This window comes from Callithrix jacchus, chromosome 18 (genome assembly GCF_049354715.1).
Source record: "Callithrix jacchus isolate 240 chromosome 18, calJac240_pri, whole genome shotgun sequence".
In the NCBI taxonomy this organism is placed as follows: domain Eukaryota; kingdom Metazoa; phylum Chordata; class Mammalia; order Primates; family Cebidae; genus Callithrix; species Callithrix jacchus.
The window spans coordinates 16534358-16555085 of record NC_133519.1 but is presented as its reverse complement, the minus strand read 5'-3'; the positions used below and the strand labels follow the sequence as shown (position 1 = coordinate 16555085).

At 51.6% G+C, this 20728-nt stretch overlaps 1 protein-coding gene across 11 annotated transcripts in view; it reads right to left on the bottom strand.

Annotated features, from left to right (window-relative positions):
• Window positions 1-12989, bottom strand: part of SEMA4A (semaphorin 4A) — a 31177-nt gene extending 18188 nt beyond the window's left edge. Inside the window, exons 1-8 of one of the 11 annotated variants that reach the window (XM_054247614.2) lie at window positions 12932-12989; window positions 11403-11520; window positions 6802-6919; window positions 5099-5266; window positions 3233-3393; window positions 1759-1821; window positions 1401-1499; window positions 1064-1169 (exon numbers count right to left, since the gene is read on the bottom strand). In XM_054247614.2, the coding sequence (XP_054103589.1) occupies window positions 1064-1169; window positions 1401-1499; window positions 1759-1821; window positions 3233-3393; window positions 5099-5266; window positions 6802-6832 (628 nt within the window). In that variant the 5' untranslated portion in view covers window positions 6833-6919; window positions 11403-11520; window positions 12932-12989. Of the gene's footprint in view, window positions 1-1063; window positions 1170-1400; window positions 1500-1758; window positions 1822-3232; window positions 3394-5098; window positions 5267-6040; window positions 6221-6801; window positions 6920-9811; window positions 9900-9985; window positions 10102-11402; window positions 11521-12931 lie in introns of those variants that run through there. The other 10 variants (XM_035279583.3, XM_035279581.3, XM_035279588.3 and 7 more) reach the window with 10 other exon arrangements.
• Between the last annotated feature and the right edge of the window lie 7739 nt (window positions 12990-20728).

Here is a 20728-nt window from a genome sequence, read left to right as displayed (position 1 = left end):
TAGGTGGTGACCAGTAGTGCAGAGACATAGGTCTAGTGCATAGGGTCTTGCTCACATCCAGGCTGGAGTGCAGTGATGCCATCACAGCTCACCATAACCTTGACCTTCTCAAGTGATCCTCCCACCTTAGCCTCCCAAGTAGCTGGGATCACAGGCACTTGAACGGCTAATTTTGTTGTTGTACTTTTTGTTTTTTTTAGTAGAGACGAGGTCTCACTATGCTGTGTTGCCTAAGCTGATCTCAAACATCTGGGCTCAAGTGATCCACCCACCTCGGCCTCCTAAAGTGCTGAGATTTCAGCTGTGAGCCACTGCATCCAGCCTAATTTCTTGTTTATAATTCCTATACTACCCAACACAATGCCTCGTGCACCAGAAGAAGTGTTCACACATCCTGGACCCTCGTGCTTCTGTGTCCCTCCACGTGCATCTCTCTCCACCTCTTTTGTGGCAATTTCAGCAGGAGCTCGTGGCTGGGGTGCCTAATTCTCCCTCGATCTTGTGCTCTGGGGCTTCTGGCTTCCCTCTCTCTCTTTCCCCTGCCTTTCTTCTTTTGTTTTGTTTTGAGACGGAATCTTGCTTTGTTTCCCAGGCTGGAGTGCAGTGGTGAGATCTCAGCTCACTGCAACCTCCACCTCCTGGGTTCAAGTGATTCTTGTGCCTCAGCCTCCTGAGTAGCTGAGACAACAGGCGCACACCACCACACCTGGTTAATTTTTGTATTTTTAGTAGAGATGGGGTTTCACCATGTTGACCAGGCTGGTCTCGAACTCCTGCAGTTACGTGATCCACTCACCTCAGCTTCCCAAACTACTAGGATTACAGGTGTGAGCCACCGAGGCCTTTTTTTTTTAAAAGATGATCTCACTGTGTTACCCAGGCTAGACTCAAATCCCTGAGTTCGAGCAATCCTTCCACCTCAGCTTCCAAATGACTGGGACTATAGGCACGCATCACCACACCCAGCTTCCCCTGCCTTTTGGAAAACTCTGTAACATTCTGTATTTCACAGTGTGACTGGAGAAAGCAGATGTCGGGACAAACTGCGACACCTGATACTCACCCACCAAGACAGCTGTATGCTTGTGAGCAGGGTCAAAAGGGCTTTGGCCTTTTCCCTCTGTGACCTTGTCCTCCAAGATGGGCAACAGGTAGGAACCTTGAAGTTCCTAAATGGGGAAAGAGGCTGGAGGGCCAGAACGCCAAGGTCTCACATCTGGAAAATTAGGGGCTTGAGGAAGGAAGGGAGTGGGACATAGAGGGAAATTGGTCTGGGGCCAGGATGTTCATGAGGGTCCTGCATCTGGAAGGGCAGAGTTTTCCAGAGCTGCAGAGGAAAGGCGGGGGTTGATGTGAGAAGAGATGCTTGGGGACTAAGTGCTGGACCCCAGAGAACTCACAACGAAGGTACAAGCAGGGCTGAAGGCGAAGGTGCCGCAGGTGTAGAGATGGGTGGCGTTGTAAGAAACCAGGACACGGATGAAGTTGAAACACTGTGTCTGAAGGAGACAGAGCATTCAGGTCTCCAGGCCACTTGCCTGAAATTCCTGGGCCCCCAGAGGCTGCCCCCTCACTTCCTAGTGAGGAGAAAGGCTGGGTAATGCGGGGGCAGTCCCTGTCTCTCTCCATAGAACAGAATCCAGGAGATAACCATGCAAACAAGCACCCTTCACTGCCGCTCAACCTGAGGTCATCTGGGATGGTCTAGGGATGCCAGGGCTCTCTACCCGGAGCCCCCACTCCCCCATCTCCACTTACCTCATTGTTCTTCTTCTTAAAGGCACATTCACTCTTCTTTCCGTCACTGGCGGGCCATGGTATCTGAAAGTGGGGAGTTGGGAGGGCGAGATTTAAAGAAATAAGGTCTTCAGTTCTAGCTGTGACTTGCCTCCCTTCTCTACTCTAATGTGAAATCACCAGCAGGCATGGTGGTTAGTGACATGCTGATGGGCAGGAATAACACCAGTTTGTGACGATGGCTATTACTCGGATGATACTGATATCAGACATAGCTCCATGGTTGAACACAGCCTGAGGAAACAGACGGACCCAAGTTTAAATCTAGACTTGGCCATTTCCTGACTGAGAGATTGTGGTCAATTTCATAGGTTACTGGTAGTAGACACAACCAGGTGGCATATACAAAACACCTAAGACGAAGCATGCTATACATGGCAGCAGTTGTAAAACCACACATTTCCTGGGGGACTTGTTTAAAATGTTGGTTCCTGGGTCACACCTTAGAGAATCTGCTTTTTTTTTTTTTTTTTGACCCGGGTTCAAGCAATTCTCCTGCTTCAGCCTCCCGAGTAGCTGGGACTACAGGCACCTACCACCATGCTTGGCTAATTTTTGTATTTTTAGTAGAGATGGGGTTTCACTATGTTGGCCAGGCTGGTCTTGAACTCCTGACCTCGTGATCTGCCTGCCTTGTCCGCCCAAAGTGCTGGGATTACAGGCGTGAGCCACCGCACCCAGCCTGAGAATCTGCGTTTTTAGCCAGCATCTCATGTATGCAGGTGATCAGCAGACTACACATCAGGACACACGAACCATGGAGGTGGTCGGTATATTGCTAGCGCCGCCTCTCCCTTTCTTCCTTCCTTCCTCACGCTGTTCCCATTAATGGGGTAACTTTATTACCCTATTAAACACAGAAGCATCAGTGATTTCTACTAGTGAGTGGATATCAAATTATTGATATAATTTGAGTCAGTGTTTTTTTAAATATATCAGTGATTTGCATATCGATCATTTTTGCAATCAATATTATTCAATCTGCCGGGCGCAGTGGCTCACACCTGTAATCCAGCACTTTGAGAGGACGAGGCGGGCAGATCACGAAGTCAGGAGATCAAGAGCATCCTGGCTAACATGGTAAAACCCCATCTCTACTAAAAATACAAAAAATTAGCTGGGCATGGTGGCATGCGCCTGTAGTCTCAGCTACTTGGGAGACTGAGGCAGGAGAATCACTTGAACCCAGGAGGCAGAGGTTGCAGTGAGCCAAGATCATGCCACTGCACTGCAGCCTGGGTGACAGAGTGAGACTCTGTCTCAAAAAAAAGACATGAGGCCACAATAATATTTCCTGTCTGTTATATTGTCAAGATATACATATAAAGAGAATTGCTGATTCCAGATAAGAGCAATTGAGCGGTTATGCACTAATAGGCACCCCAGCCCAGGGCAGCTGCTGATCCCCTCCTCACTCCCAGCCCACACTCCTCACCATGTTCTTTAGACTGAGCACCCCTGGATCCTGGATATCCAAGGCCAGAATGGCTTCTCGAGCCCCCACATAGAGAGCATTTCCATCATCACTCAGGAGCAGAGTGTCAAAATCCTGGAGGCCCTTCTGGTGGAAGAAGCTCAGTGCCCTACGTTCATCTCCTGTTGGAGGTGGTGAGAAGGAGAGGGTGATGAGTGGTTGGTGAGCAGGCAGCTGACTCCTGAGATAAAAGTGGGGGAAGGGGAAGGGTTGCCTGAGTGTGCTCCCCAGGTCTTGGCAACTAGACCCACTCTCTTCCACCAGCAGCTCGCCCCTTCAGCCCACCGTGCTGGCAGCCACAAGAGCTTTGTGTTCTGAGCCCACAGTAGAGAGAGGCAGCCAGAGACAGGGTAATGGGGACAGGAAATAAAGTGAGGCACAATGGATGCTCTTCCAGGCCTGGGACAGGGAGGGCTGCCATGGGGAGGACACCTTGGTCCTCACTAGGAGGGGGAGCAGCAGGTAGACAGACAGACAGAAAAGTGTTGGCAGCCACAAGCAGGAAAGCTCCATGCAGACAGGAGGCTGTGTGTCAGAGGGTCGCTCTTGCCACCCACCCAACCACCCCTGCTTTCTTCCTCTTCTGTTAAAGGAAATTCCCACCAGTAGAATCACCATGAACAGAGAGGAAACATTTTTCTTCAAAGATCCATGTGGGCATGCCTGGATGTCACCTGGGCAGGGATGGTGAGCCAGATGTGGGAGGCTCACCTAGGTCCTCTCCATGGCCTTAGTATGGTGGGGTGGGTGGGGGTGTATGTTCCTGTCCCACTGGCGCATCAGCAAGGAGGAAGAAGCTCCTCAGATCCTCTCTCATTAGTACTTGCACTGTTGCATTAGTTAGAAGGCTGACTAACTAATTGATACCTTTGCAGGCTCAGGGAATCTTACACAGGACAGAGGGGAGGAGTTGCGGAATATGGTGCAGTTGCAGGCTGGAAGGGCCGGCCTCAGGGACGAGCATCTCTTGGAGGACAGGCCTCTCCCAGAGCTGCATAAACCCCTCAGTTACTGAACAGATAACCCTGTATTCATGGTCTGATTGCTCATGTGCTTCCCCCTTGTGACTGTGAACACCTGAGGGCAGGGGCTGAGGCTCATATGTTCGTACGCCTGGCATCCAGCACAGAGGAGGTCTCCCCATCAATGGGCAACATACATTTCCTTTACCAATTGCCCCAGAAAGATGCTAAAGACACAGCCAGGCCCAGCCACCTATAAATCCTGCAGCATCTATGATCTATGTCCTTTCCAGAATCTTCTCCCTGGAGATGAGGGGGCCAGCAGCCTCCACAGTCTTGGTAAGAACCCAGCCAAGCTGTGCTTGTGTGTGTGTGTTCCAGGGCCCATTCTCTGACCGGCCACCCTGCGGTCCTGGACATGGTATGGTCCAGTGCGATCTATGCGGTTAGCATGGGTGTGGCATATCCCGGGTCACTGGGTCTACACATGGCCTTCTAGCATGGGCCTTCACTTTGGGGAACCTGGGAGTGTGAAAGCAGTTAGGGATTTGAGGTGCCCAGCTTGGTGACAGCAATATTTAAGGAAGAAAAGAAAAATCACCAACTTTGGAGAACTGGAAGAAGCGGTGCCCTGGCCCCATGCATGGCCCCCTATTTTCCTCAGTCTGAGTGGCTTTTCTTTCCATTTGGACTTCTATTTCTGACTGTGTCTCTCTCTCTGAAGCCCTCTGTTTCTCCCTGGCATCTCTCTCTGTGTCTCTGTTTCTCCATGTCCATTTCTCCCCTCCTCTGTTCCTCTCTCCTTCCTCCACCCCCCTCCAGCTCTGCATTGCTATCCCCATACTTCCTGCGGTCCGACACTTACCTGCATAGTATCTGACCCTGGGTGTGGGCCCCTGCCCGCCTCCCCCCGCGGTCGTCATCGGCAGCAGCAGCTGGAGCAGTTGGAAGAGGAAAAGGCCCAGGAGGCTCCAGGGGTCCAGGCCCAGGGCTGGGAGGGCCATGCTCAGCCACAGGCTGTCACCAGGGAGCTCTGGGGAAACAGGCACCCGGGCACTTGCTGGGTGAGCTGTCCTTACCACATCCCCCCTGGGGACCAATCACAAAGCCCCAGGCAGCAGAAGTGTGTGTATGTTGGTGGGGGGTGGACAACAGGGCAGGGAAGGTTCCCTATCTGGAAGGGCCCTAAGAAAGTCTCACTTTCATCATCCTCAGCCTGTCACCTCATTGTCCCCTCTGGGTAGGAGCCCAGGTGTCCCCCATCCTGCCTGTTCTGCTGTCTTCTCACCAACAGTTCTGCTCTGCCTTTTCTTGCCTTACTCTCAAGTCTTTCCTGCCTTTCCTCCTTTGCCTTCCCTCTTCTCACAGCCCAAGCCCAAATCGTTGCCTGGCTCTGGGCAAGGGACGTTTTGGGAAGCAGGTTCCCGTACCCAAAATACAAATTCCTCAGACCTTACTCTCCTGTCACTTTCAGATCTGTTGACACTTTGTGCCTCATACTCAGCTCTGACCCAGGTGGGCAGACCAGGTTTGCATTGGCCTGCTCTAACCTCCCCCATCCGCCCCAGCTGGGCTCAGGGTCTTTGAGACTCAGGCCTGCCTGGCCCGATTCTTCCAGTGAGGCCAGAGTCCATCCCGCCAAGCTGGCTATCAGCATTTCCCGGGGAGCAGCCTGGGCGGGGTGGCTGGCCGGCCCCCAGCCTCTGCAGCTCCCCGGCCCCCTTGTCTCTTGTTCCTGTTGTCTGCCTCCCTGGGCCTCTCTACATAATCTTCCCCAAGACCACCCACCCCAAGCCACCCATCTCACCTCACATACCCTTGAACCAGACACAGTGGATAACCTGGTGTCTGGATTCTAGGGCGGGGGTGCCATTCAGGAGAAAGAAGAAGGGGGGTTCCCAGGCCCCAGAGGCACGGGACAGAAAGCTCAGCCTGGCTGGAACGGGAGTGCAGCCCTCCAGGTGCCCATCATGCCAAAGCCAGCACTGGAAGCTCTGGGCCAGGGAAACCGGAATTTCCACCTCTCGAGTTGTGACAGATCCTGGCTTGGGCGGAAGTTGGTGGATTGGGAGGGAATAAAAAGAGGTTCACCCTCCTCACAAGAGACACACCTCTCCCTTCTCTTGCTCAGTCCATCCAGAGAGTTTAAGAGGCCCTTCTAGGTCATTTCAGCGATTTCCCTGCCTCTCCATCATGTCTCAGCCAGTCTAACCAGCCTAGCAGCGGTTTCTCCTCTTGCTTCAGATTTCACAGATAGGGGACATGACACATTCCTCTTTTCACTTACCCACAAGGTGGGGTCTCTCCACTCCTACCTACTGGAAAGTCCCTGCAGTGGTCTAACCTTTAAACCTCCCACTCTCAACTGGGCCATAATCTTTTGAAAAAATAAAAGAATTGTATTAGGCTCTTATCTGTGATTTTGCTGAGGAAGTCCCCCTTGTAGTGTGATTTCCATCACTGTTTGGCATCAGGCCAGTAGGAAGCCCAGAACGTTTCCCATCTGAACTCATTATCACTGACCATACTTCGGAGGCACCCGTCCCCCAAAGGTAGCTGGCTGCTCACCTCTCCCCAAAAGCTCCAGGGGGAGCCTCATAATGCAGAGTTAATGAGGCATCTGACGCCAAGAACTCCATGGCCTACAAAGTGGGTAGGTTCCTGCCCACTCAACACGGTCAGCTGACTGCAGGTTAAAGAGCACAGACATCCCAGGGTTAATCCACCTCTAATAAATAATCCACTTCCATGTGACATTATGGAAAGTCCTTCCTGTAGTGTAACTTCCATCCCTCCTGCTACAGCACCAGCCAACTCCGGGGATGTTACAGCTCATTCTACTCATCTGAGCTACTCAGCCTTCTTTCATCTCTCTGTTTCCCCAGGGGTTGGTCTCAGACAGAACCCTCCTGACAATCATTTCTGTCAAGACTTGCCTAGGACTCCCCCAGACTCTCCCAGAGACTGGTTGCCAGGGCCCTTCCAGCTTCCCCGTCTACTCAGACCCTACCTTCTGTGTCTCCCCAACCCCCAGCTCAGATTTGGGAAGCCAATCTGCCCCTGGGCCTCCCTGCTTAAACAGATTGGCTTATTTGGGTCACTGGGAGGAGTTCTGATACGGGAGGCTGAGAGAGTTCCAGCCCTACACTCCCAGCCCGCTGCCCTATTCCCACCATCCTGGAAGTGGCAGGCTCCATGTCCTGCCCCCAGTTCTTCCTCTAGACATCCGGAATTGTCCCAGCTCCAGACGTCCTCTTCCAGCCCCTCTAGCCAATATGAATAGTTCACACTCTCAGGCTTCAGTCCTCTCAACAATTTTAGCAGCTAGGTACCACCAAAATCCCACGTTACAGATAAAGAAGGGAGGTTACACAGGAAGCCAAGTTAAATTCAGATCAGCCTCATTCAATAGCAAATGTCTTAGCTACATAGACTCTACAGAATCCTGGCCCCTCAATCGTCCCTCCTGCCCCCGTCTAGTAAACAGTTCTAAGCCACTTGGATAGAAAAGGCAAGGTTGGGCTGGGAGGGTGGTGAGCTTTACACTATGTTAAGAAGCAAGATCTCCAGGGTGATTTCTGAGGATGACTTTCAACAGGGCAACAGCAGAGCATTAAACCAAGCGTGGCCCTTCTTCTTCTTCTTTTTTTTTTTTTCGAGACAGAGTCTTTCTCTGTCGTCTGCTGGAATGAAGGCTGGAATGCAATGCTGCGATCTCGGCTCACTCCAACCTCTGCCTCCCAGGTTCAAGCCATTCTGCCGCCCCAGCCTCCCAGGTAGCTGGTACCACAGACAAGCATGTGCCAACAAGCCCAGCTAATTTTTTTGTATTTTTAACAGAGATGGGATTTCACTATGCTCACCATGCTGGCCAGGCTGGTCTCAAACTCCTGACCTCAAGTGATCTGCCCGCCTTGGCCTCCCAAAGTGCTGGGATTACAGATATAAGCCACCGTGCCTGACTCCAAGCGTGGCCCTTCTGAGCACATTTATTTGGGTCAATAAATCATTTCAGAGGTAACAGAAACCTCCCTGATGGAAAGCTGTGAAGTACCACCCCCCTGCCTCTGCAAAGGCCTCCTGGTCAAAAAGAGCCTAAATGGAAGAGCACCTGCCCCCAGCAGTGCACCCCTCACACCAGAGCCTCTGCAGTCAGACCCCAGGCCCCACTGCCATCTCCCTTGCTTCAGCTGGCAGGGCCCCAGCTAGGGCTGGCTTCACGGGTACAAGACCTGTGCAGCCACAGGAGGCCTGTGCTCAGAAGGACCACGCTTGCTTTAATGCTCTGCTGTTGCCCTGTTGAAAGTCCTCATAATACTTAAACAAGGGGCTCTATATTTTTATTTTGCACTGGGCCCCACAGATTACATATCAGGTCCTGCACACAGCATCAGAGAAGCCCTCCTGACAGCCATGCAAATGAGGAAACCAAGGCCAAGAAGAGGAAGTCCTTGGTTGGGGTTGGCGTCAGGCAGCGGGTCAGGTAGGGTGACAGTGGGAAGGGGTCAGGCGTTCAGGGACCCACCCACAGGGGCTGTGCCATTTTCATAGCACCAATCTGAGGGTTCCCCAGCCCATTTCTTTCTTTCTTTCTTTCTTTCTTTCTTTCTTTTTTTTTTTTTTTTTTTTTGAGACGGAGTCTTGCTCTGTCACCCAGGCTAGAGTGCAGTGGTGCAGTCTCGACTCACTGCAACCCCCGCCTTCCCGATTCAAGCAACTCCCCTGTCTCAGCCTCCCCAGTAGCTGGGACTATAGGCGCCCACCACCATACCCAGCTAATTTTTGTATTTTAAGTAGAGATGGGGGTTTCACCATGTTGGTCAGGCTGGTCTCGAAGTCCTGACTTCAGGTAATCCACCCACCTCGGCCTCCCAAAGTGCTGGAATTACAGGTGTGAGCCACCGCCACCGCCCCCTCCCCCCACCTCCACTAGCCCATTTCTCCCCAAGCCCTGGAGCTCAGCCTTGGGTCCTGCCATGACAACACTGAGTTCACGCTCTACCCTGCCAGGATCCAGCTCTTCCCCTGCAGCCTCTACATAGCATCCAACGGTAGCCCCTTCCTGACAGGTTTTATTGTGCAGAGGAAAGGTCTAAATGTGGAGGTGGGAGGGGAGAAGAAGTTGCTTCCCGCCCCTACTCCATGCTACCTCTAAGCTTCAACCAGCCCCAGGGGCTCAGTCTCTCCAGAGCCCCTGCAGAGCACGGACGCCTTACTAAAGGAGCGGCTCCTGGAGCCAGGAGAGAAGCCACTGCTGGCTTCACCAAGGATCTGGCAGGTCCAGTTTCCCCCGCCTCCTTCTCCCTTTCAGCCTCAGGGGCAGCCCACGGAAGAGCCCAGTCCTGGGGAGCATTACTTCCTGGCTGCCCAGACTTAGCTCCACCTGCCCTGGCCCTGATCTGCCTTCTTGTTATGATCACAAGCAAGTCAAGTCAACTTGTATGTATTGAGTGCCTAGCGTGTGTAGGCACTAGGGACGTCCCCAAGCCTCTACACCCCCAGTGTCCCTCCACCTCTTCCCACCCACAGTCTCCCAGCATTTTGCCTCCCGCCAGCTCAGTCCCTCCTAACCCCTTACCCAGAGCTTCCTAGGACCCCTCCTCCAGTCTGACTAGCGCTGGAAGGCTGCGCTGAGTATCACACACAATGGCCCGACCCCTCTGTCTGTCCCCTCCTTAGGGCAGAGCCGGCACCAGACAGTGGCCCCGCCCTCTCCCTTCAGAACTGTCTGTCACTTCTCCCGCTCCCTTACCTGGAGCTTGGGGATGCCGCTGCGTTTCCCTCCCTCTGGAATGCCAGGCTTTCCGGTCTCCCAGTGCCTCAGCCCCTGCCACACCCCCACTCCCATCCTCAACCCCATCCTGCCTCACTGGTCCTCAGTCACCATGGCGACAGCATCTCTAAGTGGGAGGGACTAGAATCTCCCCATATTCTTCCTCCTCCTACCCGTGTCCCACTGCGCCCCACCTTCTGTGGTTCCTGGATTCACACGTGTGGAGGAGGAGGGGCTCCAGATGTGGGAGGAGGTGAAAGGGGGGTACAGTGGCCCCCGTCCCCGCTCAGCTCCCTTACCCACCCTCAGCAGGCACCATGATACAGATGTCCCCAGCTGGGTTCACGGGGGTCAGATGGGGCCAATTCCCCTTTAGGGCCACTTCCTCTGCGTTTCCCTCTTTCCTGGGAACTGTGTATATGCCGGGGAAACACAGCCCGACCCCATGCAAATTCAGATTGCCAATGAGGATACGAATGAACTCACAAATATCTGTGCAGATGAGCCAAGGGACAGACTCTGTCAAGAAGCCCAAGGAGCCCTCTCCTATCAGTTTCCTGACTTCTGAGGGAGGGGAGCCACGCCGCGTTCAGGTTCTGCCTTTCCTTCCTAAGCTGCCTGAGAAGAAGGTGGCTGCCCCAGAAGCCTCTCTAGCTAACACCCTCCAAGACTAATTAAAAGGGAAAGGTGGCCGGGCGCAGTGGCTCAAGCCTGTAATCCCAGCACTTTGGGAGGCCGAGGCGGGTGGATCACGAGGTCAAGAGATCGAGACCATCCTGGTCAACATGGTGAAACCCCGTCTCTACTAAAAATACAAAAAATTAGCTGGGCATGGTGGCGCGTGCCTGTAGTTTCAGCTACTCAGGAGGCTGAGGCAGGAGAATTGCCTGAACCCAGGGGGCGGAGGTTGCGGTGAGCCGAGATTGTGCCATTGCACTCCAGCCTGGGTAACAACAGCGAAACTCCGTCTCAAAAAAAAAAAAAAAAAGAGGGAAAGGTTTGTGCTGGAGGAGGAAGGGTAGGGGGCAGACTTCAGAGGACTTTCCAAGAGTCTAGACTAGATGGGCATAGAGAAAGAAGACTGAGTTGGATTCTTTCCCCTTTGGGGAGGAGCACAGGCAGGCAGAGGTTTGTGTGGCGCCTTTCTGGGGGCCGAGCCTGTGCCCTCTCACAGCCCTGATCCTAAACAGCCTTGTTACTAGAGCTCCCTTCTGTCTCCACTGGGCCCTAAGTTCGTTGGTAAAATGAGGAGTTGAGAAAGCCCCTTCAGGCCTGGCGTGGTGGCTCACAGCCTCACTTTGGAAGGCCAAGGCGGGCAGATCACCTGAGATTGGGAGTTCGAGACCAGCGTGACCAACATGGAAAAGCCCCAACTCTACTAAAAACACAAAATTACCTGGGCGTGCTGGTGCAGGCCTGTAATTGCAGCTACTTGCGAGGCTGAGGCAGGAGAATCGCTAGAACCCTGGAGGTGGAGGTTGCGGTGAGCTGAGATCACACCATTGCACTCCAGCCTGGGCAACAAGAGAGAAACTCCGTTACAAAACAAAAAAAAGAAAAAGAAAAAAAAGTCCCTTCCAGGCTTTCCTCTCTCAGTTGGCAGGGGCACTAGAAAAGGCACCATGATTCTGGGACAAGGGTCTTGGGTCCCAGGCCTGGAGGCCTGTAGCCTGCTGTGTGAGCCGGGCAGGGCACTTGCCCTCTCTGCCTCACCTTGGTAAAATAATGGCTTTTCAGCCCACCTGGGAGCAGCTTGGCTCCAGCAGGCTTCATAGTAACTATAAGAGGAAGGAAATGAATGTGCCGGTATCTGCCCCGGGTAGAGGGTTTTATGGACCAAGACTGGTTCCTCTTTAGGTCTCAGTTGGAGTGGTGGTTGAGCATTAGCCTTGGGGCGAGGCAAGAAGGGCATGGCATGCACTCAAAGCAGAAGTGGACCCTGAGCAGGGACACCATGTCCCCACTGCTTCCTGACCCTCCACCTCACTGCCCCTCTGCACCTTGGCCGTGGGGACTCAGAGAGGGCCTGCTTGTCCAGGCCTCTCTCCCCTCGGACTGAGACACATGGCAGCATGGGGAGAAATTGAGATTAAGATGGTGGGGTGTAGAGGACCCTGAACTAGTGTGGTAACAGGAAGGAAGCAGGAAGCCCTCACACCCCCATTGAACATCCTTGGGTCCCTGCCCCTATATTCTTCCCTTTTAGGGGAATTGGACCCAGTCTCTGTAGCAGAGAAGGAAGGAGCTGCATTTCTGAAATAACCCAAGGGAATGCGGGAGCCTACAGATCCCACCTGGCCCCACTTCAATCCAGGTCACCCAGCCAGACTTCAGGGACCTCCCTTGGCCTTGCCATATGAGAGTCCAAACTTCCAGAAAGACCTAAATGGTCTTGATGAGAGAGTTGGGACATAGTCTAGGGTGGTGGCCATAGCCACAGTTAGAAACTCGCTGATGTCAGCTGGACACCCAGGCCTCCTGTTTGCAGTTCTGTGTAGTGGAGAGGGGAGAGAGAGCCTTTCCACAAGCTAATCTCTATTTCTCCTGCTGTAGTATACATAATTCTATTTCCTCTAGTTTGTCTAGCCTCAATTTCCCTACCCGTGGAAAGATGGGGTGTTGGGGGCGCTGTGTCTTTGATTGCAGGGGAGCAAGGCACAGCTGACGGAATTTAGAAAATGGTCTTGGGGAAATGATATGGGGGAGTGGAGGGAGGAGACCCAGGCATCCTGCTCCTTAGGATATGCTCCTCGAGATCCCTGAGGCTGCCTCTCCCCGATTTGAGGCCAGAGGACCACCCCCTGCATTGTCCATTGGAGTTGACACACAGACACTCCATGTCCATAGTCCCAGGGTCCTGGCATCCCACCCCTCCCTCCCACACCAGGGACCACAGTCCCACTTCCCACCACGTTTAAGCCTTACCCCCAGCCCAGAAGTGGAGACCCTAACCCAGGCGTCCAAGACTTCCAGCAGAGTCTGCACCGGACAGGGGGTGGAGCTGGGGCAGGCATGGCAGGGAGGGGGTAGGGACCCTGCCAGCCCCCTCCAGTGCCCCAGTTCCCAGGCAGCTCTTAAAGGGACCAAGGAGAATTAGCCAGGGGCAGCTTAAGGGGTTGAGTGTAGAGGAAAGTAGGTGGTGGGGAGAGGACTGGACTTTCCAGGGGCAGGGGAGCCAGAGTGGGGACCACCTGATACCTCCCCTCCTCCCCTGGAAGCCCCCAAGGTTCTTTGCCTCGATTTTTCCTCATCCCATGAGACCCCCATGCTGGCCACCCAGCTTCTGACTCCACCTCCTCGGATCCTGGCCCTTGTTCCCTTTGGGCCCCTGCCCACTTCCTCCCCTCCTCCCTCCATATGCGTGCCACCTCAGTCTCCGGTGAGAGCTGCCAGCTGGCACTGCCTGGTACTAGGCACGGAGAATCAGCCCAAGGAGTGAAAGGGCCTGAGTCCTGGCCCCCGAAGGCGGGGGGAGGCCAGCACGCCAGAGTCAGTCAGTGGGTGTAGGCAGCACCTTCCCTCCCAGTTGCCTCTCCAAGTCTTATTTTCTCTGCCCCTCTGGACACAGAACAAGGGGGCACCGAGGCTCTGCGGAGGACCCTGGCTCACCTGCTCCCTCTGATGAGCTGTCGGGATTGTGATATGGAAAAGGAAAATGACTTAGTTACGCCAGGAGGGTCTGGGGCAGCTGAGAGAAGCCCACGGCAGAAGAGAGGGACAAATAAATAGAAACGGAAGATAGAACCTCAATTCTCATATCACTCCTCTACTCCCAATGCTCCCTGACTTCCCAGGGCCCTGGAATTAATTTCACGCTCCCCACAGGGTACTGTAGACCCCTCTCAATCCTTTAGTGCAGGAGGATTGGGGGGGTGCTTTTCCCCAGTCAGCCTGGACTCGGCCTTTCTCCACGTTTCTGCTGGTGCTGGATCTCCCACCTGGAAGATGTACTCTTCCAGGATAGTTCTCATTTCCACATGCCCAAACAACCCTTTCCTCTGCAAGGCCCTCCTGGGTCCTCCCACAGTATCCTGAGTTGCCACGGTATTTTCTGAGGATCTGGAGTCCTGGGTGACTTGGGGTAAACCTCTTCCCTCCCTGGTTCTCCGCCACCTTGATTAAAATGAGAATGGTAATAAGCTGCCCACTAGTGGTGAAAGTGAAAATTAGTTCCAGTCTCTTGGATGATACTTGGCGATAGGTCTCAGGTTCTGCAAAAGTGCTCCCATAGCTGGGCTTGGTGGCTGCGCTTGCCTGCGGTTCCAGCTACTTGGGATGCTGCCAGGAACGCAAGGCTGCTGTGTGCTATGATCAAGCCTGTGAATAGCCACTGTACTCCAGCCTGGACGACATGGTGAGAACTTGTCTCAAAAAAAAAAATAAATAAATAAAGTAGCCGGGTGTGGTGGTGTGCACCTATAATCCCAGCTGCTCGGGAGGCTGAGAGAGGAGACTCACTTGAACCTGGGAGGCGGAGGTTGTAGTGAGCCTAGGTCATGCCATTGCACTCCAGCCTGGGCGAAAGAGCAAGACTCCGTCTCAAAACAAACAAACAAAAATTAAAAAAAAAATGTGCTCACATTGAGCGATTCCATTTCTGAGTCTAGGCATTTACTTGAAATACGTACAAAGTGCAGAAGGCAGACAGGGAAGGAAGAAAGCCAAATTAAGAATGGAAGGGAAATAAAAGGGTGGCTGATGAAAGGAAGGATGCAGTACATACTGAGGTACTGCTTTCTTTTTCTTTAAATCTCTATGTAACAAAAGTTAAAGGCACGACAAAAGCTTATTAACCTAATTCTAGAAAAGTTAGAACACTGGAAAAATACCTACCTCGAACTTCACATCTTTATTTGAAAATACTTAAGATGTGCTCCCTCAGAGCAATAGTATAAGCAACATCCCCTATCAGACGATAGCATCAGCACCAAATTATAAATGTGCCAGCCTCATTCCTGGGTCTAGTTTATGTCTCCTAACGTGATTTTCTCATTTTACTTTCTCAACTACCTGTTGTCCTGTTATATTTCATATGTTACCATGAACCACTTTATATCCCTTTTGTAAAAAAGGTTTATTTGGAATCAATCGCTGGCACCCAAATAAAGAAACTCAAAATTTAAATAAATAAATAAATAAATACTTACAAAGCACCTACAATATAGCCAGGCACTGCACTAGGTACCAGGGACACAGCATGAAAAAAAGCAACAAAAGACCTGTCCCTCAGGTGCATGCATTTTGGTGGAAGACATAAACACACAAGTGCAATGTATGTTCAATTAAATGTCCTGGAGAAAAATAAAGCAGAAGGAGTGGCTGGAAGGTGGTAAAACTCTGGATGAGGAGGATGCTACTCTTAGAAAATTTCATCAGGGGGCTGGGCATGGTGGTGTAACCCCAGCACTTTGGGAGGCCAAGGCAGGTGGATCACTTGAGGCCAGGAGTTCAAGACCAGCCTGGTCAACATGGTGAAACCCTGTCTCTACTAAAAATACAAAGATTAACCAGGCATGGAGGTGGATGCCTGTAATCCCAGCTACTCAGGAGGCTGAGGCATGAGAATCACTTAAACTTGGGAGGCAGAGGTTGCAGTGAGCCAGATTGCATCACTGCACTCCATCCTGGATGACAGAGTGAGACTCCATCTTAAAAAAAAAAAAATGGTGAGAGGGCTGTGGGCATGGTGGCTTATGCCTGTTATCCTAGCACTTTGGGAGGCCAAGGCAGGATAGGATTGTTTAAATCCTGTGAGGTCAAGGCTGTAGTGAGTCATGATCATGCCACTACACTCAGCCTGGGTGACAGTGTAAGCCCCTACCTCAAAAACTAAAATAAAATACATAATCTAATTTGGTCAGGGAAGGCTTTACTGGACAGTGACATTTGAATAGAGATCTGAAGAAAGAGTGAAAACAAGACATTCAGATATTTGATAGGAAAAAATGGTCCAGGCGGAGGGAACCATTAGTTCAGAGGTGCCGAGGCAGGTGTGTGCGTGGTGTGTTCTGGGAATACCTAGGCAGCCATGGTAGCTCCAGTGGGGAGAGAACAAGGGAGAAGAGTGACAGATGAGGTGGGCGGGGTCATCAGGCGCAGCTTTGTATGCCACTGTGAGGACTCTGGCTTTGACATTTTCATGCTTTGGGAAGACTCAGGGATTTGAGCAGAGGAGTGACCACACTGGGGTTTTTTTTGAGACAGAGTCTCACTCCATCACCAGGCGCCAGGCTGGAGTGCAGTGGCACGACCTCGGCTCACTGCAACCTCCGTGTCCCGGGTTCAAGCAATCCTTCTGCCTCAGCCTCCTGAGTAGCTGGGACTACAGGTGCGTGCCACCATGCCCAGCTAATTTTTTTGTATTTTTTTTAGTAGAGACAGGGTTTCACCATGTTGGCCAGGATGGTCTCGATCTCTTGACCTCGTGATCCGCCCGCCTCGGCCTCCCAAAGTGCTGGGATTACAGGCGTGAACCACAGTGACCAAACTGGTCAAGGATCATTCTGCTGCTGTGCAGAGAATAAACCACACAGAGCAAAGGCAGGAGACCAGTTATGAAACTAAGTAATCCAGACAACTGAGGATGGTAGTGGCGGCAGTGGTGATGCGAATGGCCTGGATTCCAGACTATTTTATTGTATTTATCTTATTTTATTTTATTATTGTGAGGTGGAGTCTCACTCTGTCACCCAGGCTGGAGTGCAGAGGCACGATCTCAGCTCACTGCAACCTCTGCCTCCCAGGTTCATGTGATTCTCCTGCTTCGGTCTCCTGAGTAGCTGGGATTACAGGAACGCTCCACCGTAGCTGGCTAATTTTTGTATTTTTAGAGATTTCACCATGTTGGCTAGGCTGGTCTTGAACTCCTGACCTCAGGTGATCCACCCACCTTGGCCTCCCAAAGTCCTGGGATTACAAGCGTGAGCCACTGTGCCTGGCCGGATTCCAGATACATTTTAAAGATGGAGTTTTGCTAATGGACTGAATGTGAGGTATGAGAGGACAGGGGAAGTTAACAATGACTCCAGGATTTATGGCCAAAGCAACTGGAAAGGCTTAGACACAAGAATCGCTTGAACCTAGGAGGAGGAGGTTGCAGTGAGCCGAGATCACACCACTGCGTTCCAGTCTAGGTGATAGAATGAGACTCCCCTTTAAAAAAAAAAAATTGGGAGGAGGCCAGGAGTGGTGGCTCACACCTATAATCCCAACTATTCAGGAGATTAAGGCACAAGAATCGCTTGAACCTAGGAGGTGGAGGTTGCAGTGAGCCGAGATCACACCACTGCATTCCAGTCTAGGTGATAGAATGAGACTCTCCTTAAAAAAAAAAAAAAAAAAAAAAAAAAAAATTGGGAGGAGGCCAGGAGTGGTGGCTCACACCCATAATCCCAACTATTCAGGAGGTTAAGGCACAAGAATCGCTTGAACCTAGGAGGCGGAGGTTACAGTAAGCCCTGATTGCACCACCGCACTCCAGCCTGGGTAAGACTCTGTCTCCAAAAACAAAAGTATGTCGGAGGTGGGGATGGGGAGATAGTGACCAAAAGGTTGTAGTTTTAGTTAGGCAGGATGAGTGAATTCTGGAGTACAGCATGCACAGCGAGGTGCCTGCAGTTAGTAATTATGTAGTTCATATGGAAAATTGCTAAAATACTACACTTAAATGTCCTCATCACAAAAGAAGTATGTGAGGTGATGGATATATTAGTTTGATTTCATAATTTCACAACATATATATCAAAACATCATATTGTATAATACTGTAAATATATACAACTTTTATCAATTATACCTTAATAAAGCTGAAGGGGTTATGTTTATATGATAAACCTTTATAAAATGTCTGCAGATCATATGGTCTAATAGCTATAGATAGATACAAGTGAGAGCTTTCTCTCTTAACCTTTTATTTTATTATTATTATTTTAAATTTAATAGAGACAGGGTCTCACTATGTTACCCCGGCTGGTCTCAAACTCCTGGACTCAAGCAGTCCACTCTCCTTGGCCTTCTAAAGTGCTGGGATTGCAGGTGTGAGCCACCACACCTGGCCTTCTCCTAATCTTAAGGACTGATATGAAGCTGGGGTGCCTGTAGTCCTAGCTACTCAGGAGGCTGAAGCAGGAGGACCGCCTGAGCCCAGGAGTTCAGGACCAGCCTGGGCAACATAGTGAGCTTCCAACTCTAAAAAAACTCACAAAAAATAAATAAACAAAAATGCAACATGAAGAACATAATCTTGCTGGGCTCAGTGGCTCATGCCTGTAATCCCAGTGCTTTGGGAGGCCAAAGCCAGTGGATTGCTTGAAGCCGAGTTTGAGACCAGCCTGGGCAACATTGCGAAACCCCATCTCTACTAAAAATACAAAAAAAAAAAAAAAAGAAAAAGGAAAAGCCAGGTGTGGTGGTACATGTCCTGTCCCAGCTACTTTGGAGTCTGAGGCACGAGAATCATTGCAACCTAGGAAGTAGAGGTTGCAGTGACCTGGGATCTGTGAGGCCACTGCACTCCAGCCTGGGCAACAGAATGAGATTCTATCTCAAAAATAAAGAAAAGAAAAAGATAATCTTTTCAGGCCAGGTGTGGTGGCTCACACCTGTAATCCCAACATTTTGGGAGGCCGAGTTGGGCAGATCACTTGAGGCCAGGAGTTTGAGACTAACAACATGCAAAACCCCGTCTCTAACAAAAATGCCAAAAATTAGGCAGGCATGGTGGCGTGTGCCTGTAATGGCAGCTACTCAGGCGGCTGAGGCAGGAGAATTGCTTGAACCTGGGCAGAGGAGGCTTCAGTGAGCCAAGATCGAGACACTGCACTCTAGCCTAGGTGACAGAGCAAGAGTCTCAAAAACACACACACACACACACACACACACACACACACACACACAAACGAAAAAGAAGGAAAGGGATTTTAAAAAATTATTTTATTTAAAAAAATTTATTAAATTTTTTTTTTTTTTTTTTTTTGAGACAGAGTCTCACTCTGTCACCAGCCACCAGGCTGGAGTGCAGTGGCACAATCACGGCTCAGTGCAACCTCTGCCTCCCGGCTTCAAGCAATTCTCCTGCCTCAGCCTTCTGAGCAGCTGGGACTACAGGTGCGCAACACCACACCCAGCTAATTGTTGTATTTTTAGTAGAGACGGGGTTTCACCATGTTGGCCAGGATGGTCTCGATCTCTTGACCTCGTGATCCGCCCGCCTCGTCTTCCCAAAGTGCTGGGATTACAGGCTTGAGCCACCACACCCGGCCTAAAACAAATTTTTTTAATGCCCTGGGCAACATATATTTACTTTTTTTTTTTTTTTTTTTTTTTGAGAGGGAGTCTCTCTCTGTCACCCAGGCTGCAGTGTGTCGCGTGCTTGGCTCACTGCAACCTCTGCTACCCAATTCAAGCAGTCCTCCTGCCTCAGCCTCCCGAATAGCTGGGATTACAGGCATGCATGACCACACCAGCCTAATTTTTATATTTTTAGTAGAGATGGGGCTTTGCCACTTGGACAGGCTGGTCTCCAACTCCTGACCTCAGGTGATCTGCCGGTCTCAGCCTCCCAAAGTGCTGGGATTAGAGGCGTGAGCCACCGCGCGTGGCCCTTACCTGTGTTTTGAAATTTACTATATGATATGTATTTTGCTGTTGTTGTTGCCCAGGCTGTCCTCGAACTCCTGGGCCCAAACAATCCTCCCGCCTCAGGCCAGGAGTCGCTGGGACTACCGGCTTGCGCGCCACCGCCCAAGGCCAAGCATGTATTACATTTTAACAACATTTTTTTTTTTTTTTTAAACATAATGAAATGTGGCTGCTGGGTGCTGACTTGTGCTGTGAGCATCATGTGAGGTGACCACGTGTGCGGACGCCTTAACTGCTGAGTCCCCGGCTGCCGCCCCCGCCGTGCTGCCAGATTGTGGGGCAGTGTTTGCGTGCGGCCCTGTGCCCTCAGCCCTCTTCCTCAAGAGCTGGGAACGTCGCCTACTGCCCCCAGCGTTCCCCAGCCCACAGTGCCTGCGCAGTCAGCCCACCAGGGTTCAGCGAGCAGCGAAGGACCCCCACCCAGGATGTGCAGGCGCCTCGCCCGCCGTGATGGGGCTCTGGCGCCCCCAGGCCCCCAGCTCAGGAACTGCAGGAGGGCGTCTTCGCTTTGAGACACGCGACTCCTTCGCTGACATCTAAGACCCCATATCTGTGGGGCCTCAGGGTCTTTGCTGAGGCCTAGGAGAGGAAGGGTTTCCTTCTTTGAAACTGCCCAACCCAAACAGGGACCCCTTCCTCAAATCTTCCTTTTTTTTTTTTTTTTTTTTTTTGACACGGAGTCTTCCTCTGTCGCCCAAGTGGAGTGCAGTGGCGTGATCTTGGCTCACTGCAACCTCTGCCTCCTGGGTTCAAATGATTCTCCTGCCTTCTGAGTAGCCGGGACTATAGGTGCATGCCACTACGCCCAGCTAATTTTTTATATTTTTAGTAGAGATGGGATTTCATCCTGTTAGCCAGGATGGTCTCCAGCTCCTGACCTTGTGATCCACCCACCTTGGCCTCCCAAAGTGCTGGGATTACAGGCCTGAGCCACTGCGCCCGGCCTACCTTCCTCCTCTGAACCTCCCTTCCCCAAAGGCACGGTGGGGTCTCAGCCCATGGTGTAATCAGGAGTGTCCAGCATGACCCCAGGGGCCCTTCTGCTCTCAGTCATTCTGCTTTCTCACGTTTTCCCATGACCCT